A 26,049-nucleotide genomic window follows, 5' to 3' on the forward strand; every position below is an offset into this window, starting at 1 on the left:
CTTAAACCGGACCTTATACCTAGTAACAAGATTGTAACAGGACTCAAATTTCACGCAGAACTGTACCGAGAAATTATATTAGTCGATATACAACATTTATTATAATAATGACAACATTCAAAGGATACACGCGTCAAAATAGCGTATCACCTTTAGCCGATATGCTTTAGCTTTCCCGTGTTGGAAACGAAGTGAGTTTTTCACAGAACAGCACTTGTAAGCGTTTATTTCTAATGAACAAATCTAGAATCTAGAATCTAGAACAAGTCCAGTAATAAAGAAAACGAACAAATCGTAAAGTATTTAAAATTGAAATATGGGACAGAATTTAAGTTTGGGTAATTAAATTTGATTTTTTTTTAAATATATTTCGGATATCCGGCCAAAGAGCCACGTGGTGATAATTAATTGGTCATAACATTGGCGCTGTAAGAAATACTAACCATCGCCAATACACCGCCAACATTGGGAACTATTATGACCCTTGTGTCTATAGTTACATTGGCTCACTCACCGTATAAACACAACATTACTAAGTATTGCTCTTTGGCGGTAGATGTAATAAATGAATGGTATCTTCCCAGGCGGGGTTGCAAAAAGTCCTAGCAAGTAAACATACTTATATAATTAACGAAGTAACATGATTTTTTTTTATATTTGTATACCTACTACTTTACTAAAATACCGATCAATAGTATCAACTAGTGGAGTAAAATTCACTAGATAATATTCATAATATTTAATTTTATAATATGTAGGACATATAGTACATGGTTTGTTTCAAGTTAGTTTAATTACAATGTTACGTTATATATAATATTGTATTAGAATTATACAATTACTTCCCATAACAAATTCTAAGATTGTTTTTCTATATTTAATTGTTAGGTAAAATAGCAAACATAAACTAATTGTAAATGATCATCAACGCTCATAGATAAGACTATAAGAAATTCTAAACATCACCTAAAGTGTCATTGCGCCAGCAACCCTATGAACTAAGATGTTATATCCCTTGCATAAGGCACCGTCTCAGTCACCCTTCAAACCAGAACTACGATAATTCTAAGTATTACTATTTACCGGTAGAATATTTGAGTAACCTACCCTGACGGGCTTGTACAGGCCCTAATGACATTCATAAAAACAGTTACTTAAAAAATGCTATTTTAATAAAAATAATGACGTTATAAATTTATTTTAGTCCTTGTATATAATATAATATGTAATACTACAAAACATAGTAGATAATCCCAGCTTTATTTCAACGGAAATAGCAGTTGGCAGACAGACAAGGTTCTGTGTGAACGATGAATCACTACACTAGCGTGTGCTCACTTACCTATGAATAATCGAAATACCTGTTAACGTAACCCGTTTTGAGTTTGCGAATTGATCCCACAATAATTAAGTAATTAAATCATTTCGAGTAAGACACAGGCGAACTTAACGGCCTGTGACCAAAAATTACCAATATTTAATTGTCAAAAATGACTGTGCCTGTGACTTTTCAAATTTCGTGTTATTTTTACTACCGAAGCTGTTTTTTTTTATTATGAAAAGGCACAGTCCAAACATTAAACGGAATAAAAATATAATCATTTATTTTTTTATTCCGTTTAATTTCCGATTTCAATATAACGCTGCGGTACCCCAAAAATTGCTTGAATTCATTTATTGGTACGATATGTTCCTCCCACACACTGGAACGGTTGAAACGAGGTTGGAACAAATGATCTTGAGTTTGCATAAACTACGTGTATTTGCTTTGAAACTATGTATTTTATACTTATCCGCCATCCGGTAATGTATTTGGTGCCAAAGGACAAGATATCAAAATCTATAATAAAGAATCATTAAATGTTTAAAACGGAAAGAAAAATCTTTGCCTCATTAAGTTCCAGGCTATGTTTCTAATTATTATAAATTTTTTATTTTGTTTTGATGTTTAATTACATTTTTTTTTAATTTTAGTTGATTAATCAGGTATATACACAAGAATGTATCAAAAAGTGTTTCAATCAAAAAAAAAATATTAAGAAAAATTGGTATTACAAAGGCAAGCTTACTTCTATAATAGATTTCTTCCAGCCTTTAGTTTAGGTAAGATGAGTTTACAAAAAAAAAGTGTGATTTTACCCACAACCTGAGCTTATTATTTCTATTTAAGTATTATTTAATAATACTCAAATATACTTATTACAGGAATTACTTAACTAATACTAAGAGGATTAAATTCTCCGCGAAATTCCTTATGGTACGTTTTTACTGCTACAATTATTAAAAAAAACTTCGGTTCGCCGAAAAATAAGACGATCGTGAAGAGAAAACATGTAAACAGGGTCGGCCTCGATGCTAAATATACCCAATATTTCGGAATATTCCCATTGCGCCCGCGCAGAACCGACCTAACTTGTAAATATTTAGCATTTGTATATATAAATTTATGTCTTTCGTTTCTTCTTAGAATTTATATAAAATAGAAATATTTTAAAAAGCCTAAAAAGAATTTTATTATTAATTTGTTATCTTTAAAGGAACCAAAAAAATTGAACAACGTACAAGTTTGCACGTATATTAATAATTATTTAAAATTTAAAATTAATAATATAGACGAGCAAAAAACATCTATTCAATCCATGTTAATAAATTTCATCATTATTGACAAAAATATTTTGGAAATCTTATCAGGAACATCTTGTTAAGAAATCCTTACGTACCACAATCAAATATTATAACAAATGTTTGAAAGGTTGCTATCAAATAAATTCAACAAGAACTCACAGAGCAATATGTAAATAATAGTCAACTGTTGAAATAGAGCGATAGAAAATCGCGCGTTGGATTTCAGTCGACAGTTGGTGCGCGGGAGTCGCCAAATATTTATACTGGCCATGAGATAGCTTGGCGCAAATCATAGGATAAAGCTTGTTTAAAACTCAAACAAAATACTCAGACCACACTCTATTTTTCTTGCTTAACAGTACATTTGCGAGCAGGCTGAGTTGGCTTGAGCCTAGTTCGTCTTCGGATTTGAATAACATAAATGTAGGTATCGATTTTAATTAAGTTAATAAATAGTTTGACACAATATAAAAAAATATATCTTGCAAAAAGAAGTCTTCAAAACGTCTTACTAACTTATTTTTTTTGTTCCTCCGTTCCATTATACATTTTAAATATATAACGACTTAGTGAAATAAGATCTAAATTGCTGAATTACCGTAAATTCAGACATTGGCAATTGGCCTTGATAGGAAAAATTAGGGTAGGAGTAAAAATTATATTGCGCCTTTACTTGGAATGTGTTTAAATCCATCACTTTGGTTAATATAAAAATGCATTACATGGTTAACAAAATTAAATTTATGCAAGTGTTACGCACCTTGAAAATACGTAAAAAATACCTACACGTCGGTAAGAGACGAACTATAAGTTTAGTTTAATTATATATGTATGTACGCATTATATGTTAGAACTCGAATTTTTTTCCCTACATGAAACTATAATATGGTTTATTTTTCACACTGCACATGACCAGCACAGCCCATCTCATTACAAGAGTCATGTATACTCTATTCCGACCGTAAGAGAAGTCGAATAAACAACATTTGACAGCAAAATGACGCGATATCTAGCTTGAGTAATGCGAAAAATTGGCGTTTTGAACGTCGACGAAACTGTTATCGGAAATTTGGAAGTAAAATTAAAGTGGATATAAGTAGTTAAGTGTAATAGTGTTTATTATAAATAAAGATATATTAATAAATTAAACACTTAGTAATGCACAATATAGCTGAATTATTAGCAAATCGCATGAAATACGTAAATCTAAGGTTTGACCTATCTACAGCCTATTCCAATGGAATAGATGTAGATAGGTCAAACGTCAACACTGAATAACATCTTTGGGGAGATCTTTGCCCTACACTTTCAAAAGTTAATATCTAAAAGACATATTTTCTTATTACATAGACCAAAATGTGTGCTTTAAAATGGGGCTGACAGTAGATGCGCGGGAGTGGTTTGGTATTTTTAGTGCTCTACGTCGAAGAACTGATCACGGTCATAAGTATCGTATCTTTGTTTCGTATAGGTTTAAGAGTTTATTTATATTATCCGAATATTATTTGGATAAAAATCTAAATATAAATTGCTAAAAGTTGAATGAAACATTTAATCCTTGGTTTTTATGCTGAATCGTAAAAGAAAAAAATGGTCTGCCAGCCAGAATATTCTTGTAATTTCACCGAAAACTAATATATTATTTGTTCTGGTAACTGTACAATGCAAATACGTTTCATTTATAAATTTCCATTTCCATATAACAACAAAATATATATGGTTGACAAAACAAATGTCTTTTGAAGTTGCTTAAAGAAAAAAAGTAATTAAAATAAAATAAAACTACATTTAGAGGAATAACCTTTATATTCATTTCTGTTCCATAGTTTATAGTCACTCTTAAAGTATGCACTTAAGGCTACGTTTCACCGTGTGCGGTAATTCTCCTTACGATATGAGAAAAGAAACATTGAAAACAAAATCACGTACAAAACGTCGTACAAATAATCAAATTGATACATTAGTCTCTTAAACAGTTATAGAATTTTTTTCGCTTTGCGAATATCCGAAAAATATACCAAATAGCCAAACTGCATTACGTTTCACAATAGATATTTATAAACATCATTTCATACTTAAACTCCGGATATTTAGTTATTAACAATACCCAACTTTCTATATCTAAATCCAATAACTGTCACACTGCTCGAAACATTACCCGACCAAAACAAGTAGACAATCTAAGCAGACAAGGCGACACACACAACGATCACTTCTCGAAACGGTGATACAATTAATGTATTTTAGCATGTCTAATTACTTTGTTGGGGTAGCACATTGAATGATTTTAGATTACGTCGAATCTTATCGTTTCATAAAATACATCATATTGTTTAAACATCATGTTAATTCACAACAACAGTCACAACCTTTACAAATTTGCTATGCCACCTTCCAAACTAAAATCCTTTGAAGATATAATGACTTATGACATGAAAATCAAGGTGGAATTTCTATTAGTACGTATCTCTTACCATTTACCAGGACGGTATAAATGTATTCACCAGCGAAGGCGCGTTTTATTGCAAGGATACTCATTAATCACACCACAAAATTAATTAGTGTGACAGACTATTCGTTACCATGCAATCTCGTCTTGTCTAGCGAGACATCTTCAGTTGCTTATATTATAAATGTTCAAATACGTGTCTGTCGTACCAAGTCTATATAATAAATTATGAAATTTACATTAAAGGATTTCTTTATCGGAAGTATCGAGAGGACAGGTAAGCGCTTGTGGAAGGTTCTAGAGAATATGTCATTTGTCAACTATCAGCTCTTTCTCATTTTAAGTATTAAAAATCGTTGCAAAATTAAGATATCAATTCTCGTTTATAATTTATGATAAACAATGAACACTCAGTTAGTCTTTATAGATAATCGCTGTGAGGTATAAAGTCTACACGGATTGAAACAATTACATCACGAAAGCATTCCCAATAATATTGAGACAATGATTAAATTATTCTTTCATATAATAAAAAATAACTTATATATTCATACAGTAGCGTATTTTGTTCGTTAGATTTTCAATTACAGAGTAAAAAATCTCTTAGTATTCTACAGATGTATAAGGTAATAATTATTCGCGTATGTGTCTCATGAAACGATCGATTCGACAGCACGAGCGTGATCAACGTCAAGTCCAACTGTGGTATGTAGAATTTGTCAAATATTATTCAAAACATTAACATCATTAAAACCTTACCACTTATTAAAATCTAAAAACCCTTTGAATCCTTTTTTTGATCACTTTACAGAGGTATTTTCGATTGTCACTTATTTTTTATTTATCCTTCGTGAAAACTCCTTAAGAGAACATTTAAATGGGTATAATTCCTAAGTACCGATACGCGGCCACCGTTCGTCCCAGCCGGCCGACCGCCACACGTCACAATATTTATTAAAAATATCATATTTAGTACTCGTACTATATACACTTGCACATACAAATTTCAAAAATGATTTGGTAACAATATTAATATTGTGAACGACGAATAAACAATAAATAATATAATTTGTGATGATATTCGGCCAGTAGGCGAACTCGTGCAATATTATACGAAATACAAAAAAAAAAAAACTGTTACATAAAATGAGACAAAATTAAAACATTATAAAAAGCTTAAAAGTAGGTGAGACCTACAACATCATACAAATCTTTAAAATAAAATAATCAATATAAAAAAAAAATCGCAACACGTCACTAACAGTATTACAATTCAACACATATAAAACTGAGAAGTATTTAAAAATAAAAAAAATTAAAGCAAATCTACATTACATAGCAAAACGAAAAGGGAAAATCTCAAATATTTCAAAGTTCCAAAAACACGACATACATTTCTATCCTTAAACATTTAACTCTCGTACACAAAATATGTCATTTGGCTTAATATCTAAGTTCATCGAATCGATTACGCGACCTATCCTATTTTTTCCCTTTGTTAGCACATCACAGATCATCACTAACGACGAGGTTGCGTGTGACATTACTAAACATTTCATTTAATCTGTTATAAATCATTTAAATAACCACAACAATAAATCCAATTCGTCTTATTTTACCATTTCATGGCAACACAAATGTAATTTAATTTATATTTTTTTTATATGGCAAGTTCTTTAATTATATCATACATTTGTTGACTCGTAACGCTTCACGCAACCCCAACGTGCAGTTCCTCCCGCTAACAAAATACAGCCTTCCTGCGCCGCGTATATCATATCACTTAAAAATATATCTATTCCTAAATATCATAAATTACTGTATAAACTTAACCGCGGTACTTTAGCTTACGTCTATCGAAAGCTAATTACTATTTGGCTTCTTTCAAGTTGAACCATAATCATGTCTTGTTATATTTAATCTAAATTATATAAAAAAATGCCTTAATTTGGTATCGCTGTTACTAAAATTCGTATAACTTTACAACATATATATGTATATCACTAATATCTTACTTAAGTATTATTAACGATAATTCAATTAGGATTTGTGAAAAATATACTGAGATCAGTTCTATATGTTCTTTAGTCCATTTGATATCAATACTGGTGCTATGTTACATTCTAATCTGATCTAAGTTGTAAAATAGATACAAGACATCAAGTATAGTTCACCTTTTTATATAAACGCGAGCGAATGCGCCTTAATACAATGTGCAACGTTTGTTTCCAATCAACAATCCTTACCGTACAAAATATAACCAAACCATTTTATAATAACAATTTAGAAAAAGGAAGACGAAAATGAAAAATAAAATAATAATAATCTTTTGGAAGACGGTTTTAGCCGAAACGTATCTATACTAAAATACAACGTAAAAATAATTAACAAATATATAAATGCTAATCATATGGCAATACTAAACATAAATATCCAGCTCTGTGAACCGTTCAACACTATACTCAATCCTTGACACTTTACTTCACTAAACAAACTTGCACATTTCGCCTGGTTGCGTTCGAGACACCGCTCGAGGGAAAAGCATCTTTAAGATCATAGCACTAAGGTTCATTATGCACTCTCCATTGTGTGCTTTTGCTCTTCGATACATCAAGAGGACAAAGTTAGACTAGGTAGGAAGGATGTGGGACGTACAAAAATATGCTATATAAACTATTAATATCGTATATATAGCAAATAAGGATTAATAAAAACATATTAAAATGCAATAATTAAGTATTCTGACTTGCATTAAATAAATATACCATGAAAACAAATAGAATCTAATGTCTTGCAATGTTTCTTTGTTAAAAAAACTATACACTAAATTACTGGAGGGTAATCTATGTTACCATATCACGTGTAACAGATTTACGTCGAAATGATCAGAGGGGGTAAGGTATACAAAGTGGAGGGGTAAAGAGGGTAGTTTGAGCAGTGTACCGGCGAAGGCGCCAGGCTGTGCGGAGTCGCTCGAAGGCCTCAAAAGAAGCCGATCAACTCCTACTCGATGTTCGACCGCGGACCGTCGATGGGCATCGTGTGCAGCACCTCGTCCAACAGTTGCAGCGCTCTGGTAACAAAACAATATTTGTATAATAAGTATTTTTAGACATTTGATGATAATAATTATTGAAAATTACGGTAAGTAAGAACATTATACAACATATACTAATATTATAAATTCGAATGTAACTCTCTGTCTGACTGAATGTTGCTCTTTCATGGCAAAACCACTCAACCGAATTGTATGAAATTTGGTATGAAGGAAGCTTGAACTTCAAGGGAGGACTTCTTTTTTATGTCTAGCATCTAATGACCAACCCTCAAAAAGCGAACGAAGCGAAAGCGAATACACGGACAACAATTAATATTATATAAATGTTTCAAACCTTTTATCTACTCTTGTCCCAATTTTTACAGATAATATTAAAGCTCGTCAAAAGTTACCAAAAAGTAAAGAAATCCTGTTACAAACTTTGCAAAAGGATGCGCGCTGAATCAAATAATGTTTATATATCCAAATACAAATTCAATAAAATATATTAATGTATACATAATACATAAATAATAAATTTATGTAATACTTAAATATATTGAGGTAGGTAAGACAAGTTTTTAGAAATTATTTCTACCAAGTTTCTTGTTAATGAGATTTTAAAGATAAGTATAATACAAACCTGTGCAGATGCACCTCAACCCAGCATGGCGTCTCCTTGATGGAGGTGCGCGGGTAGTCCGGTCCCCAGCCCTTGACAAACGACAACCTCACGATGCACAGCCGTCGCAGGTCATCAACGCCGATGCCAGCCGCCGCTGATAAACCTACAACAATTGAAATGGTAAAGTTACGGTATAAAAGAATGGACCCATATAAGTCCAACAGCATTTCAAATGCATCCTCTTCTCTTTAAAATATTCAGAGAACTGTTTAATTAAAGCTATTACAGCGAGCCGTGACTGTATCCAATATAATAAAGTTTTCATTCAACGCTGAAGACGAGATTAATTATAAATACATATCAAGTACACGAAAATACTGTTGCATTTACTGCCTTGTTTAGTGGCTAGATATAAGGCTACAGATCCCGAAGTCCAAGCCCCAGGAGAAATCGATAAAAAGTTATTGGCTTTTGGTATCGAAAAGATCTCAGTAGCAGACTAGAGTCGCAGTTCGTACACCGGAGTGCGTCGGAGAGCACGTCGAAAAGTCGTGTCGGACTTGCCGTCCCGTCGGATTATGAGAGGCAGGGAATATAGAGTGCACTATATTATATGTTCTGCATAGTAGTCTGGCTGTGTATATGTCCTGAGTAGTGGCTGGTCTCTAGTTGTCCTTACTGGTAGCACAAGAGTAACTCACACTTGTTCATCCCGGGGTGCGCGGGCTGGATGTGTCCAGCGACAGCGGCGGCCTGCGCGGCGGCGGCGGCCTGCGCCGTGGCCGCCTGCGTCTGCATCTGCCGGTGGCACTGCCGCAGGTCGAACACCTGCCACGGAACGGACCATTGCTGTAGCATGTCTGATTATGTATCGGGCAGGTGAGAGATAAACCATCTTTCACCTGCCCGACACATGCCGATCACAGGCCCATAGGTATAAATCTATCTACTTTCTCTCACGAAGACAATTTTCACGTTAAATTATAGTCATCTCTCACACAATGCATACATGCATTGTGTGAGAGATGACTAAAAGCAGAGATAGCAAATGAAATGAATGGATAGATATCTATAGCCTATAGGTAAATAGGGAGTATTTTTTTTTATTGGTTAAGATAATTTGTATGACATTTTAATAACTATAAGAAGCTTAAGTCCAGAGAACTCTATGGCGATTTTGTTTCTATCAGATCTTCCGTTACTAAAAGAAGACACGAATCGAGCGTTCGACATACATACAAACCACAATTTGTCAAAATAGAAAAAGATAAATGAAACACTTCGGTTAGGCCAGATCAGGCCGCACCTTGATGCAGGCGGAGGGGTAGATCTTGTGCACGGCGTCGCCGGGCGCGCGGCCCGCCTCGCGGTCCAGGTAGTAGGACTGCACGAACACCGAGTGGTCCGACAGGCAGCGCAGCCACACGTCGCCCTCGCCGCGCAGGTCCAGCTGCACGCCCTTGCCGATGTGCAGTCTGCGGATACACACGGTACAGGGTTAGCGGACTATTGCGTTAATACGTTTGAGACTCCTGGTTTAGAACATAGATTTCACCTTTTGTGCCTAAATCATCTGTATAGTTTATATAAAAAAATAATTATACTTTTCTTTTAAAACGTGAGATGTCCATGTCGTCATAACTCACCTTGCACGCTCACTCTGCTCTGTTCTGTGGACATTACTGAGAGCACCTAAACAGAATCTGTTCCCGCCGGAGGGATCTACGTAGCCATCGACCTGAAAACGAAACGTAACCAATGATAAAAATCTGTACACAATTGGAGAACCATAAGCAAAAACCATAATGGTCTGATTGAGGACCTCTTGCATTTAATAGAAAATACATTTAAATTTATCAAAAAACAAGCAATGATGTTTCTCTTGTGACAATGTAAAGCTTAATATAAGCTTATTATTATTATAAATAAAATATATATGTAATCAAAATAATATTCTTTATTTATATGTGTAAGTAAATTTTACTGAGAAGAACTGGCAAGAAACTCAGTAGTTTGTTTTTCACCCATCAAACTACATCACCTTGGAAATTACCGAAACTTTCAAGTTTTTTTTTATCATCTATCTCTATAATCTTGTACACAATAATGACTTGTGTAGAAGTCATTATTGAATATGAGCTTAATATATATTATAAGGTAAATTTAAATGAACCAAAGTAGTAAGAATAGATACAAACTCACAGTAACATTAGGCCGACTGGAGGGCACTTTGAATGTTTCCCCCACTTGAGTGTCCAGCTCAAAGTAAGCAACCGAGCACCAATACTCTGGGGCAGGCTGACTTGATAGAAGACCACCAGGGTTTCCATTGTCTGCAAAGGTTAAATATTGCTATTACATTTCATGTATTATACATACATTAAATTCTACTCACAAAATATATTATTTATTTAAACATAAAATCATTATACAAATATATATACATCCAATAACAATTTTAAAGTTTATAAAGACTAAATTATTTAATTAATCTTATTATTCATTAAAAGAATACTTCTTAGAAAAAAAAAGCCTGGATTTAGGCTCGGATTCCATTCCATTGTAGTTACAATTAAAGAGGACTTTTAAATTCCAATACACTAATCCAATGCTGGTATTGATTCATGTCTAATACTCCATTTTCACATGCGTGCCTTTTGCTTAGTCACTCACACGAATGCGGTATTAGATTACCTTCAAACACATGCAATGTTCTATGTACAGTGCTGAGAACTAAGATGAATAAAAACAAACACAGATTTCTTTATATTATAAAGACACAGCCCCGAGTACTCACAGTAGTGGTGGTGGTGCGCGGGCGCGTCCACGGGCGGCGCGGCGGGCGGCGGCGCCAGGCTCTGCGTGTACGTCAGCGTGTTGTTGCCCGTCCACGTACCTGAAACGTGCCCACAGCGTGAAGATCACTCCCAACATTTCTACATTGATATAAAATAGCAAACAGTCCGATACTCTAATTAAATTATTATTTTAACCATCTAAAGTGACTGAAAGTTTGTGCTAATACTATATAGCTACAATTGATTTAATTACAATTTAATCTATCGAGTGCAGTGAAATTACGATATAACGGAAATTGTCTAATTGAGACAAGTGTCAAAACACCATACAATATTTACCCATAATTTTGAGGAAGCAATTACCCCGCAATATGTAAATATGAAATGTTTTAATGCCTCCCCTGTTTGGAGGCTCAATTTCCTTACCTAGCATTCTTAGTCAATAGTGTGCTACCTTTGATTTTACAATACTTCTTACCCTGTTGGTGCTGTGTACGATGAGGGACTGGACTCTGCTGAGGAGCAGGACTGCCCGCAGCAAAGCCATTCTGCTGAGGCTCAGTGGGCATAGCCGATACTGCTGTAACTGGGACCGCCGACACTGCAGACACTGCTGCTGTTCCGGCTGAAATCAAACTATCTTTAAAAAAAACCAGATCAAAAATATATTAATAAAGTCACATATATAGATTTGGTGATTTGATTATAATAATGAGTTATGATCAATATTTTACCTGGTAATGTTTGTGTCATTTGTGTGTCTGTAGCTGTCTGCTCTGTAGTGAAGAATGTGTTGTTTGAACCGTCTAGTAACGGTGTTGTACCACCCGGTGACATACTGACTGGCATAGAGGCTGAAAATGATCAAGAAAAGTACAAAATGGAACAAGGTACAAGAACACCAAACAACATATAAACAAAAAAGAAAACAAATGTGGTCAGCCTTTACAAAAATAAAGTGCAAAATAAATACATAAGCTTACAATGATTCATTCTCTTTGGCAGCCACATCGCGCGAGCGTCCATTGTATCGGGTGGTTCCAACTTAGGGGCTATAGCTCTTTGTTGCGCCATTGCCATCTGTTGCGGGCTCGGTATTGACATTCCCTGGCTTATGTTTGGCATTTGTGGAGTTCCTGGGGACATCTGGTTAGGCGCAGATGCTAGTCGCGGCGAAGCCATCTGTGGTACGTTTGTCCCCATTTGTGGAGTTCCTGGCCCCATTTGAGGAGTTCCCGGTCCCATTTGAGGAGCTCCCGGCCCCATTTGAGGAGTACCGGGTGCCATTTGGGGTGTACCCGGACCCATTTGTTGAGTACCAGGCATTTGGCCACCAGAATGATTTGTGATCATTTGATTACCAGGTGAATGTACCATTTGGGGTGGGGCCAACGGTGCTCCGGGTCGTAATGGGGTTCGCGAGCCGTGCGTAGCAGAAAACATATTCGCAACGCCATCGGGCGCTAATGAAATGAAAAATGCAAAAGAAAATTAACATGCATCGCAAATTAAACACACACATGGTAAACAAAATAAAAAAAAATAACACTTAATGCATTGGTATCTTACTCTGGCCTTGATTTATAATAATATTTGTAGTTTGAAATTGCTGATGATGGTGAGGTATGGTAGAGTGGTGATGTCTCGGGCTTGTAGCATGATGCTGGATGGTCACCAACTCGCCAGTATCCATGTCCATTCCATTACCGCTTAGACCTGCTGTATACTCATCTTTGACTAATCGACTAGGTCCGGACTGAAGTGTGAGTCCTGAGAGATCTAAAACAAATGGTTTTACTCAAAGAGTTTGTTGTTACACACAAAGGAAAGAGGCAATGTTATTAATATATATCAATGCTCTCTATATATAAAGTGACATGTCAAAAATCAAGTCACAAAGAACATATGTGTAGCATTACAAATATATATAATATTTAAGATTTATATACCAGCTTACTACTTAAGTTTAAATTTAGATATTGTATTTTAGATATTGACTTGTAGTTTTATAAACTTACATCCTCTACTAAAATCCATGGGTAATAATATCTGTCAAATATACTTTAACTTATATGGGTTACTTACCAAGTAAACTAGAGTAAAGTAATGGTGTAAACTACTGCTAGGCTTAATACTAGTTAAATAGTATTTTCATTGGATTTTTTTTTTATAGCAAGTAAGATCACGACATAGTAAAAGGGATTTTTTTATACTGGTTTATATGAAAAACGTTGCCCATTCATACAGTTTCACCTGCATTAAATATAACTACTTCACACCACAGCTTTAATTGCAATTATTTACTCTTTATACTATTTCAATACATGGAAATTCACACATCATTATATTTAAAATTTAATCAGAAATGTACCTTCTGAAATCTACTTTTTTCAACAGACTCTAGTTTTATGTAGGACAAAATATACCAAAAATTACACTTCCATATACACCAATATAATATAAATATATTATATAAATAAGAGAATATAAATAAAGAGTAAGAGCAGTGAGGGTAGTGGTTAGAACACCTGAATATGAATCAAACATTTGCTTCAAAGCTAGGCAAAAACCAATAGCTTGCATGTACAAATTATATTCATCTCATTCTCGGCAGTAAAGAAAATATTGTGAGGAAACACATGTGTTCGATTTAATCTGCCATATCTGGATTCACAAATACACTTTGGAGCAGCATTGTAGAGATAACTCCTAGCCTTGTCCTTGAAAAAGAGAAGGTGTTAGCCCAGCCGGTGGATGTTTAAAGGCTGTTATTTTTATTATCTCATAAAAAGGTAATTATAAAATATATACTATGTAACACTCATAGCTATGCCTAGAAATGAAATGTTATATTTTAAAAGTAAGAACTCACCAATTCCAGGAGATACAACTCGTTCATAATGATAAGGATTAACACAAACTGAATCACATTTAAGGTCAAATGCAAACTGACAGAACTTAACATGTTTAAGTTCATTCTTATGGAGATCTGGCCACCGCCAGATACGAGCATAGATCACATGAGGGAAACCTTTTCTTCCTGCAACCTAAAATAATTCATAAAGAAGTAATGTTACTTATATAATACACAATAATAATAATTTATTACAGACAACATACTATATGCCAGATTTGTTTTTTTTTTTATTGCTATATTTAGTCATTTGTCAATTTTTGTTAAAATTTGACCAAATACGTAAATAATAATAGTAACAAAAAATATCTATAATAATCTCTCAATAGTTTAAGACATCTTAACAAATGCAATCACAATTTAAAGACTTTCTTATTATATATGTATATAAGATTGTAGATCTTGACAGAAGTCTGTATTTAAAGGATTACCTGTAAACGACCATCCAAAGTTCGCTGAATGGTAACACATTTGCTTGGATGGGCACCATTTGTTGTTATTGCTGTGATCAATGAATCTAATTCATCTCGTTTTTCTTTTAATTTCTTAACTAGTGACTCAATAGCTCTTTTTGAGAAGCCCTCGCTTTCACCCCCTTGCCTGTGGCACATCAGGGAGTGAACTATACTCAGGCAGGCATCTGCCGAAGTTGGGGCTGTAGTATTCATGACTGCAAATATAATCAAAATATATCTATATATTTTGTTTATACCGAGAAATTAATCTAAAATATATATATTTAAAGACCTGTACATATTTCAAGCGTATTAATGTATTAATTACACAAACGTATTTGTAATAACATTATTGAAATTATCCGTCTATTTATATCAGTTGAATAATTACTAAGTCTTCATACAAAATGCAGTTATTAAACTAATTTACTACAATATCAACAATCACACCGCTTTAAGTATTTAAAAACACATAACACTAAAACCATTATAATTAATAATCTAGATAAATTAATAGATCATTAGAAAATATAATAATCATTTCCGTAATATATGCGATACTCGAAACTCAGACAGTTCACACAATTACCTGCTGATTAGATTTAAAATTCTTCAATTTTTCATATGTAAAACGCGTAATGTATAATTTTAAATTCATGGATATATTATGAAAATTGATTTCCTTTATTGCGAGATGATACCAAAACAGAACACGACATTTTAACAATCCATAGTCAATAGAGAAACTAGAAATAGTAGAAACTCCGAAAGACTATGTATAGCAAAGAGCCAAAGAACAATTTGATGCACATAAAAGTGAGTAAGTAGTAAGTGGACGTTTTTAATATTTTTATTTGTAATAAATATTAAAAATTGCTCTTTATTTTATATGATACAGTCATTACCATTAATTAAGTATTAATTATTTGGATTATTATTTTCGATTTAAAAACAAAAACATCACACAGTGAGATGAATCAAAACATGAAAACAATTAAACTATATTTTGTAAATAATTCGCTCAATTAGTTATAATATAATAAACACACTTTTAATATTTATATAAAATTAAGAACTACTTTTTTTTTTAATCATCGATTCAATTTAATGTTATTATAAGACATCATATGATTATAATATAATGCGTTGTAAGAAATATACCGTCACAATACAAATTTTTAATTCGTGGAGGTGCTGACATTGACAGTCCAATTTTGTCAAAATTATCTTTTCAATATTTTCTTTTGTAAGTCAAAACAGGGAAAAAAATAAGTAGGTTTTGGAATATTTACGATAAAGCTTAACTGTTTGCATCAATTTATCTATATATGTTTCTTTTTAAAAGGGGTCAAAAAAGTGGGTGGACCTAGGTAGCTAATTAGACAGTGTTTTAGTGTTATGCAGATGAAATTAACTTTTCTGATGATGAAAAATGAAGGGGGTCGATAATTCACCAGCTAATCGTGAAGGGATGACAAACAAACCAATAATAACATGTAAGCTTGAAGTTACTGTATCCATTTTAATTTTATGTAGTTTATGAGATATTTAAGAGTAATTTTTGGATTATCAGGTGCTGGAGATTGGAACTTATTCTGTACTCTCGAAGCGCCATTAGTGGCTGCGATTCCTCAAGATTCGTGTGAATGGCGAAGGTCTTACGGTCGAATCACTAAGTTTGTTTATTTAGAAGCATCCTTTGTAAAATTTAATAAGGACAAAAATCAATCTGAGTTAAATCTTCTGAAGCGACCAATATTCCACGTTTATTGGACAGACTGTGTGGTAAGAAATGACTTCCTACACCTACTTTTTAATAAACAATCTACATACTATGTTTGTTCTTTCGTTTAAATACCAGGTCAATATAAAGAATATCATAACCATTTTGAAATTAATTTACTTGTTTTAAGACTATCCTTTATTATATTATAAAAACTGATATAACAATATTACTCAAACTTACAGGACATAGAGTATTATAAAACAACACTCCGAGAAGACATAGAAGGATGGCTCAAATATTTAGAGAAAAACAATATAACAGACTGGATGATAGTTTTAGTAGAGACTTACGATATAAGAAAAACAAACAAATTATTGCCAAGGACTACTGTATTAGATAAAATAAAGGGTGATTTTTCAGTTAAACAAACTGAGGATAGATTTATTTCAGTTATTAATCCAATAAAGTCTGAAGCAAGAAGTGCTGAGTCATGGAGAGCATTGGTAGCAAAAGTGAGGCATTTTGTTCTTGTAGCATATAATAAGGCACTCATTAAGTTTGAGGAGCACATGAGAGAACAGAGAGAGAAAAGAAATGATCCAGAATGGGATTTTTGTAAATACTTTATTTTACAAGTAAGTTATATTTACAAACAATCATCAGTAATATTATACGAAATGATTCAATATTTTTTCATTTAATTAATATGACCTACTTTTCATGGATAAGTAATAATGTTATGTTTGATTACAGGAGCAATTAGCATTTGTACTTGAAATGCTCTGTCTCTATGAAGAAGCTTTAGTGCAATATGATGAATTGGATGCATTATTTTCGCAATTTGTACTCAATTCTAATGTAGCCGAGAGTCCAAAATGGCTCGACACATTTAAGCAACAAGTGACATCCTGGCAAGCAGTAAGACTGACAGCATTAGTACCACAGAATTTAAGGGAATTAATTATTAAGAAAAAGGCATCTCTATTAGACTTTAGAAGTTATTTATTCCAACGACAAAGTGCCATGTTACTACTTACATTTAAGCCATGGGAGGTAAGGATATAAAACTACTTTACAAAATTAAAATCAATTACAATTAAAAACATTTTATATGTATTTTTTTTTAAAGAAATACCATGTCTTCTCTTTGATCAATGATAAAAATATATAATTTAAATTTGGACTAACATCACACACACACATATGTACACAGTTTTCTTGACTTTTTAAATTTGATATCAAGGGGCACCATTGTTGTTACTTGCTAATACACCGTCTGTAAACAATAGTTATGATGTAAATTGTTTCGGTGCCTGTTATTTGCGTTTTGTGCAATAAATAACTGAGCCTTAATTGCAATTAAAGAACTATATCTATGATGAGTAATTTTTAGTTGTAACTCATAAATTTCACTAACTACATATAACTTTATTCGCAATTGGAACAAAAAGTTTTATATTTCTGCATTTTTATAATTGCGTTTCTTACTGAAAACATTATTTCTCTAATGATCTTCATGCTTCGAATTTTTTTTTTTTTCTACTTGATCGCCCATCTGTAAAGCATATTAATGATAATTGGTGCAATTATATATATCAGCCTATTTAGTTGCTTTTAATTGATGTTTGTTTATATCAAACTATTCTATCTGACTTTTAATAATAAATTCTATGTGTTATATATAGTATGGACTAATAGTTAACAATTTTAATTTGGAACTGAATTTTTATCTATTATTTCAACTAAAAATATATGTCTATAGTAATTATTATGAAAACAAAACATATTTACTATTATATTATTTATATTCGTTGATCTGCAAAGTGGATTCTACCGAGAAGAAGTAACAAAAAAATTAGTAGTGATTTTCTCTTCTCAGTTATTTCTTTCTTCTATATGACTTCAAACAGTTCATTCATGTCATCAACATCCATACAGATTTAACCTTAACCTTTTTGTAATATACATTATTAGTATCCACATTGTGATAATAAATTTTTATTGAGCTTTTCTTTTACTAAAGGTGTTTTCTTAATTTATAATATCCAGATCGCGTCCCGTTGTCTAACAACAGTCCACAACACGCTGGTGGAGCTGTCCCTGCTGGGCGCGCAGGCGGTGGAGGGCGCGGCTGCGTGCTGGGCGCACTTGGCCTGCGTGGAGACGCTGCGTGCGTGCGAGCGATTGTCCTCCACCAACACAGCGCTGGAGGCTTGCACCGCTATGCATGCGCCCTTGCTGCATAACGCTAAGGATAAGGTGAGACAACTTATTATCATAACTGGTTCAATCTTTAATTAAATTTAATTAAAATCATATCGATATTATAAATTCTCAATGATGATTGTTTTATGAGTTTGCATTCTACAATGTTATTAACATCAATGATTGATACTTTGAGCCAAAAATATAAAAATTAAAGCAAATGTATGAAACTCTTAGAAATATAAATGAAGCCTGCTTTAATAAGTTTTATAAAAAGCATGGAATTAGGCTATGTATCACTTTTTCGTAAAGTACTTCTGATTTCTTTGTTTGTGTTTTTTATTTTCTATTTTAAATTTAAAGATATGCAATCTTTTCCCAGCTGCACGAGCTCGGTAAACTCTGTGGCTTATTGCCGGGTTCGTCAGACCCAACGTCCGAGCAACTGCATTTGGTGGTGATGTTGTCCGCTGGCATGGGAGACAGCGAGCCCAACAACCAGCAGAGTCCGACAGATAGATTGAAGGAGGCATTGTGCAGTAAGAATAGCTTCCATCAGTACTACTTAGAGTTGGCCGAGCTCGCAATGGGAACATACAAGCATATTGGAAGGTTAAGGTAAGTCTGATAAAAAATGTTTTTGGAAATCAAGCGCAATTTAATTTAATTGGATAGAATGTAGTAGAAAACAAAAGACGCCAAAAAATAAATTTATAATTTTTTTTTTTTAATGTTAATATTGTTTAAGTAAAGATTGTAACTTGTACTTGTTCTACTTAGCTATCTATTGTCACAGAATTATTAATAATTCTGTCAAAAATAAATATTACAGCTACAGTTTTTATAAAAATAACACCAGTAATAAATCATTAACTCAACACGAATAAGCTCGAAGACACCCCTGATAGAGGAGGGTATGCTAGGAAGGAAGATTCGCTAGGGGCCGCTAACGCAGTATGTTCCCGGGCAGGTTCGCGCGGCACATCGGGCGCGACCTGGCGGCGTTCTACTCGGAGCTGGGCGAGTCGGGCAAGGCCGTGGTGTTCCTGACGGACGCGCTGCGCTCGTACGAGGAGCAGGGCTGGCGGGACCTGGCCGCGCACACGCGCCTCGAGCTCGTGGCCGCCGCGCTCCACATGCGGGACGTCGACAGGTCGGTCGCGCCTCACTCTCTGGGTTACTCTCGATTCGGTTATTATATATGTTATATACCTATAAATGGAATAAACATATTGAATTAATTCGGGACGATTGTACGAGATTAGTGTTGTAAATAAGAAAAATGTAAATTAAACTAGAAAAAGCACTTTCCTGTTCCCCTCATATTTTCAATCTCATCATTTTAACGGTCGAATTTCAACCGCTGGATCGACATGAGTTATTGTAATTATTAATAGCCTCTAGTTGCTATTTCACTTACGTTATTTATCGACTATTGCTCGACACGTAAAGACGTCGCAAAAAACAATACATTCTTATATATCCACAAGAAATCGATGGGACGCAAGAAGGTCTCATAACAATTATAATATAATTTGATATATTTCAGGTACACTAAGCTCTCTGCTAGAATAGCTAGTACAGCCGAATTGGAGATTCTAGTCAGGAATTTTTATTTCGAAGAAATGATGAAATCGCTCAGAGATAATCTCGCGGACAAAAAGGAAACAGTACTGACCGAGCTCAATGACTGCTTTCAAATAGTCTCCGCAACGTTACTGCCGTCCGAACGTGATGTTTACATCACGGATAATAAAATACAATGCCGTTTCGTGGTCGAGAGTTATATGCCCAAAGATGTAAATTGTACACGGGCGGCTATCAGCGTAGAAGTATATCAAGACAAACAGACGGAAAAGAGGACGCCCGTGAAGAATAATAAGACTGATTTAAGTGTTAGTGTAGGTTCACAGTCCAACTCCCCGCGGAGATCGACGCCGGATGATACTTCTGAGAATGAATCGAATAATTTAATTACTAGGTAAGCGTTTTACAGGTTTTAAGATCGTGCTAAAATACCCTCCAATGTTCTAGCATTTATCTTGACTATTTTCTAATCTATAACTCTCTCAAAAAATGTTGGCACTCATCTTAATAATTCACAAATATTTCATATTATACATTGACAGCCTGCAAATTTCCCACTGCTGGGCTAAGGCCTCCTCTCCCTTTGAGGAGAAGGTATGGAGCATATTCCACCACGCTGCTCCAATGCGGATTGGTGGAATACACATGTGGCACAATTTCGTTAAATTTAGGCACATGCAGGTTTTCTCACGATGTTTTCCTTCACCGCCGAGCACGAGATGAATTATAAACACAAATTAAGCACATGAAAATTCAGTAGTGCTTGCCTGGGTCTGAACCCGAAATCATCGGTTAAGATGCACGCGTTCTAACCACTGGGCCATCTCGGCTCATCAATTTACAAAATACGCTGTTTGTTAAAGCTAAACTAGGTTTCCAATAGTAATATTCGATAGATGTAAAACGATATTTTAATTGTCATTTCATATCTTCCATGCGATCTAGATAATTGTTTTCACAATGACTGCTGATAGATTTTTATAAAAAAATATTAAATTGGCCTAGCCGTTCGTTGTCGTTCAATGTTCTTTTAGTTATTACAAAATATTGTATTGAAATTACAACTGGGAAAAAGATTAACCTAGAATATTAATTAATATAAATATTCTTTATTTCAGTATAAGACTAGATGATTTAAAACCTAAAAATCCGTTATTAAATCCAATGAATATAACGTCTAAGCTACATTATAAAGAGGATAAAACCCTCCAAAAAGCGACGGTAGAATGTCAAAACCCTAAAGTCACTCTGAAGCGATCTGACAGCAGCAAATATAGAAAACCATCCGCTACGGTGAGAAATAATTACAAAACGTGCTTCTCTGCCGACGATATTATAATAAAACCAGGGTTAAATGATATAACCGTTGAATATATAGCCAAACAGTGCGGTAAATTCAAATTGGGACAAATTTCGTTGGTCGTAGAAGGTAAATTGGAGTTTTTGTCTAATGCTCTGGTGTCTAGTAAAATGGGATATGAGGTGGAAACCCAAGGAGTCAGTGTGTATTTGAATAAAGTGGAAGCGAAGAAGGATTTGGTAGCGGGATTGGAACAGGAGATGGAGCTGGTGGTGAACAGTGGGAGTTCGAAGATTGAGGAGGTTAGTGTTTCGCGATAAGACTTACACTGTTATTGTTGGTTTTAAATTTTTCTCTAACTGATAATCTTTTCGTTCATCCATTTGGTAATCAATCAAGTTGTTTTAGTAATTATTATACTTTTAAAAATATTAAAAAAATAAAAAGCTGCGTGTACACGCGTGAGAAGTTCTATTTATTCGGCATAATCAAAAATAGATTTTATTTGCATGCAAATAATTAATTATAATAAAATAATAATTGTTATTATATGTATAAATATAATTTTACACTCATTCAAAAATTTAAACATTGAGTAAATGGTAATTAAAATTTGTAATTGTAAAAATAAACACTGTAAAATACGAATAGGTATAGAGTTGTCATTCGATGGACTTGACACTTAATTATCTTAGCGAGCAAACTCAAAACTCAAACTCAAATTCCTTTATTCAATATAGAAGAATTACACTTACTTATTGATAGTCAAATTAAACACTACCACCGGTTCGGAAAAGGAAACATCCTGAAAGAAACTCAGCGGATCTTTTTTTTTTTGTCAAACTAATTAAATACGTATATTGCAACTTCATTAAGCAGTTTTCATGTTATGCTGTGGTCGCACATCATAAAAAATAATCTATAATTTTTTCATAACGCTCCTAAAGAATATAACTTAAAAAAGAAAGATTTCAAGATCAAAGACATGAGTTTAGTTTAACCTTAAAATTTCAGAATGCGAAAATCGAATTGCGAACTTCGACTGGCCTTCATATGCGTTTCGTGGACGACCAATCAGCGATGACCCGTGAACTGTCTATTCCTATTGACGCGATTGGACCGTTCCAAACGACTAAAATACAGCTGCGCCTCTTTGCGATCTTACAACCAAAGAGGGAGAAAAATATTGAACATACAGTGAGTAAAATTGTCTCTTTTATTTATATTACTTGTCACCTTTTGTCCCTTGACCTTGACCGATATCAAAAATCACAATCAAAATGTACTTTATTCAAATATGCTCTTACAACACTCGAAACGTCGTTTATTGCCATGTGAAATGGAAGATCTTGACCGTATTCCATTTTAGGGTCTTTCTGTTGTCAAATAGTCTCTTGAGTATTTCCATTTGTAACTAGATTTGTGCAAGTAGTAAATTTTATTTCATGGTTTGGCGCGATACTTATTAAATTTACTTTAAAGAACTTATTATGTTACTAGCTAAACCTGTGGCTCCCAGTTTAACCCCTCGATGGGAATTAAAAAAGAGGCCTAATTCATTCTCCGGCACTCATACTATCTCCATACCAAATTTCATCTGAATCGGTTCAGTGGTTTAAGAGTCAAGAGGTAACAGACAGAGTTACTTTCGCATTTATAATAATAATCACGAAAAACTTCGTTCAACATCCAAATAATTTACAGCGTGTCCGGAGTTCCTATTATTAATTCATAAGTCTTATTCACACTTTCAAAACAACCCAATTTAAAAAAGTAAATATGTATCCCAGGTGTGGCTGACCTGTCCATGGTGGGAGTCAGCTACAGAGGTGCCGCTGCACTTCGTGCCGCCCATGTCTGCGTCCTGGCGTCTGCTGACTTCCAACACCAGGAAGCTGGTGCACATCACGCTGAAGTCCACAGTTGCTCATCCGCTGCAATTCCTACTCACCGACCCCAGCTTGGACTGTGATGCCAATACCAATGTGTCCGATTTGAACCCGAAAAACGCTGGGGATCTGGTGAGTCCATTATCCCGCTACATGGCAATCGAATTTGGGTAACGCATTCATACCCTACATTAGAAAGTTAGTTGGCCAAATGGGCCTCTTGATGGTAAGCGGTCACCTCCACCAATTATCATTGACAAGGTAAACTATTCCTAACACCATCATTGGGCTGCCAACCAACATTAGAAATGCGTAGGATTCTCGTGCCAGTAGGTGGGTTTAAATAAATTTAAATAATTTAAATACCCATCTAGGTGGGTTTAAATAAATTTCTGTCCCTAATAAAATCTATACAATATTATTTTAATATTATTATTAAAAGCCTTTAAAGTTGATTTTTGTTATAAGGCGGATCGAAACATGTTTCTGGTACCAATTATAGTATTACTTACGATATTATAAAATTACAAACCCAGTATGAACCCTTTAAAAATCCATTAAATAAAGTCAATATTATTTTCAGGTTGTTGCTTCAGATGGTACAACTGCATCATTCATGTGGGAGTTGCTCAAGGACCCGCTTGTGAAAGCTGGGCCGATGAAAGCCACATTTTCAGTGAACTATCGCCTGAAATCGGCCAAAGAAGAAACTTCTAGAAGATTCTCTTGTCCGTTTGACATTCAGGATTACACAACGCTGTTCGTTATTAGGACGAAATTGGAGCCGGGGAAAGGTTCGGACTTTTGCAGGGCGTCGCAAGTTTGCTGTTTGCAGTTGAATGTACAAAGGGTGGGTATAAATATTAACCCGTATACAATATTATATGGAAATATCCGAATACTGATTTATAATTTTTGGTAACAACTACCATAGTTTTTTAAGGAAACTATAGCGATTGGAACTGTAAAATATTTTTTATTTATAGGTAAATGAAACGGAACACACCTCCTTGATGTATGAAGTGCTAGCTGATCAAACTATGTGGGCGGTACTCGGGCGTACTGCAGGTTAGATATATTAATTATTATATAAATACAGTAATTATATATATATGACAGTGGCTAGTTATGGTAGCGTTTCTGACAGATAATGGTCTTTGACGGGACTATTAAAAAGCAAACACGATCTCTAATACTCACGTCATTGAAACAATTTATTGAACAATAGTAAAATGATGTGAAACTATCATAACATAATTTTCACGTAAAGACAGTCGTAATAGTCTGCAAAGTTCTGCCTCTGAGTTTTATTACTACGATCTTAAACATACGAAGTAGAATTACTGGACTTAACTAGACGAGGTTTTATTATCAGATGATTTTCTTAATATATGTGTATCAACAGGCGTGATAACGATGGAATCCAACTCCACGGAGGGTCAGTGCGTGTCGCTGGACGTGATGCCGCTGGGCGCCGGCTACCTGCCGCTGCCCGCCGTCAGGCTGTCCAAGTACATCGCCGCCAACACACGAGGTAAAACGAGATGCCCTACCATATCAAAGACCTAATATTTCTTACACTGCCGATACAGGTGGAGGTGAAAACTTCAGATCATTTGCTCGTCTAACATTCCATTATAAAAAATAGTTCTTATTATTCTCAAAGTAAATTATTTATTCAATATCCAAGCATAACGTTTACTTATTGATGGCCAAAAAAATCTACCATCGGTTCGGAAATGCCTCCCAGCTGTGGAGAACGAGATTTGTCTGAAAGAAAAAATCATTACAATTGTAATTTCGAAACATTTTACAGATCCAAAGAAAGATATATCAGCTCACCCAAGATTAGAACCCTTTAGTCCAGGACAAGTATACCACGCGGGCAAGGCCAAGCAGATCCACGTGCTGCCGCCAGCTCCTAAAGAACACGTGGATATTACCGTTTGAATTGTCGAATGTATGTACATTGTATTTCCAATGTTAATAGAAATACTTGTAATTCTGTAAAAGGGCATGGTGCTAGAGCTTTGTCTCCGCAAACAAAATTGGAAATGTTATGTTGACCACGCACGTTGGTAACAAATGTTTGAGTGATAACCTTAAGTTGTCAACGAAAACGGTCGCAATATTGAGTAATTGTTTGTGACTATCTGAAGTAAACAGTCGCCAACACTTATTTCCAACTAATACAGTGGAATACACTTTATGATATTGAAGTTTCATCAGATGTTGTAAACATTTTCTTTCTAGATAATTCTGCAATTTGTGCTACATTTTTTTATTGGGTTTAAGGTTAATATACATAGGATGAAAAAATTATGCTTAATTGCTTGCTCTCTGAATATATCTACGGATAGCTTGTTAGCCGTGCTAAAACTTATGTGGTAATGTCAATTAAAACGCACATTCTGATATAAAAAAGTATTTATTTAAGCT

At 34.2% G+C, this 26,049-nt stretch overlaps 2 protein-coding genes across 2 annotated transcripts; one reads left to right on the top strand and one right to left on the bottom strand.

Moving 5' to 3' along the window:
- Positions 1-4,420: 4,420 nt before the first annotated feature.
- Positions 4,421-15,634, bottom strand: LOC125071319 (mothers against decapentaplegic homolog 4). Its single transcript, XM_047681515.1, has 14 exons — positions 15,493-15,634; positions 14,880-15,118; positions 14,407-14,581; positions 13,104-13,313; positions 12,518-12,997; positions 12,269-12,388; positions 12,013-12,159; positions 11,534-11,632; positions 10,939-11,069; positions 10,383-10,474; positions 10,043-10,211; positions 9,438-9,564; positions 8,755-8,899; positions 4,421-8,147 (listed from the first exon to the last, which is right to left on the bottom strand). The coding sequence occupies exons 2-14, from the start codon at positions 15,114-15,116 to the stop codon at positions 8,078-8,080; spliced, it is 2,202 nt and encodes a 733-aa protein (XP_047537471.1). The 5' UTR covers positions 15,117-15,118; positions 15,493-15,634; the 3' UTR covers positions 4,421-8,077.
- Positions 15,635-16,138: 504 nt separating this feature from the next.
- LOC125071390 (trafficking protein particle complex subunit 10) lies at positions 16,139-25,653 on the top strand. Its single transcript, XM_047681612.1, has 15 exons — positions 16,139-16,399; positions 16,477-16,688; positions 16,872-17,264; positions 17,383-17,682; positions 18,679-18,888; positions 19,217-19,452; positions 19,805-19,987; positions 20,384-20,815; positions 21,540-22,023; positions 22,736-22,918; positions 23,512-23,742; positions 24,194-24,460; positions 24,597-24,678; positions 25,016-25,144; positions 25,427-25,653. The coding sequence occupies exons 1-15, from the start codon at positions 16,336-16,338 to the stop codon at positions 25,558-25,560; spliced, it is 3,540 nt and encodes a 1,179-aa protein (XP_047537568.1). The 5' UTR covers positions 16,139-16,335; the 3' UTR covers positions 25,561-25,653.
- Positions 25,654-26,049: the final 396 nt, after the last annotated feature.

Source organism: Vanessa atalanta, chromosome 19 (genome assembly GCF_905147765.1).
Source record: "Vanessa atalanta chromosome 19, ilVanAtal1.2, whole genome shotgun sequence".
Taxonomy (NCBI): Eukaryota; Metazoa; Arthropoda; class Insecta; order Lepidoptera; family Nymphalidae; genus Vanessa; species Vanessa atalanta.

What these genes read in the sequence shown, in the direction of transcription:
- LOC125071390 (XM_047681612.1), top strand. Translation starts at nt 16,336, where the DNA reads ATGAAGGGGGTCGATAATTCACCAGCTAATCGTGAAGGGATGACAAAC. An exon ending in CACATGCGGGACGTCGACAG is followed by an intron (nt 19,988 to 20,383) that starts GTCGGTCGCGCC and finishes GATATATTTCAG; the next exon opens with GTACACTAAGCTCTCTGCTA. An exon ending in TGCAGTTGAATGTACAAAGG is followed by an intron (nt 24,461 to 24,596) that starts GTGGGTATAAAT and finishes TTTTATTTATAG; the next exon opens with GTAAATGAAACGGAACACAC.
- LOC125071319 (XM_047681515.1), bottom strand. Translation starts at nt 15,116, where the DNA reads ATGAATACTACAGCCCCAACTTCGGCAGATGCCTGCCTGAGTATAGTT. An exon ending in GCCAAAGAGAATGAATCATT is followed by an intron (nt 12,389 to 12,517) that starts GTAAGCTTATGT and finishes GATCATTTTCAG; the next exon opens with CCTCTATGCCAGTCAGTATG. An exon ending in GTTGAGGTGCATCTGCACAG is followed by an intron (nt 8,148 to 8,754) that starts GTTTGTATTATA and finishes TTTTGTTACCAG; the next exon opens with AGCGCTGCAACTGTTGGACG.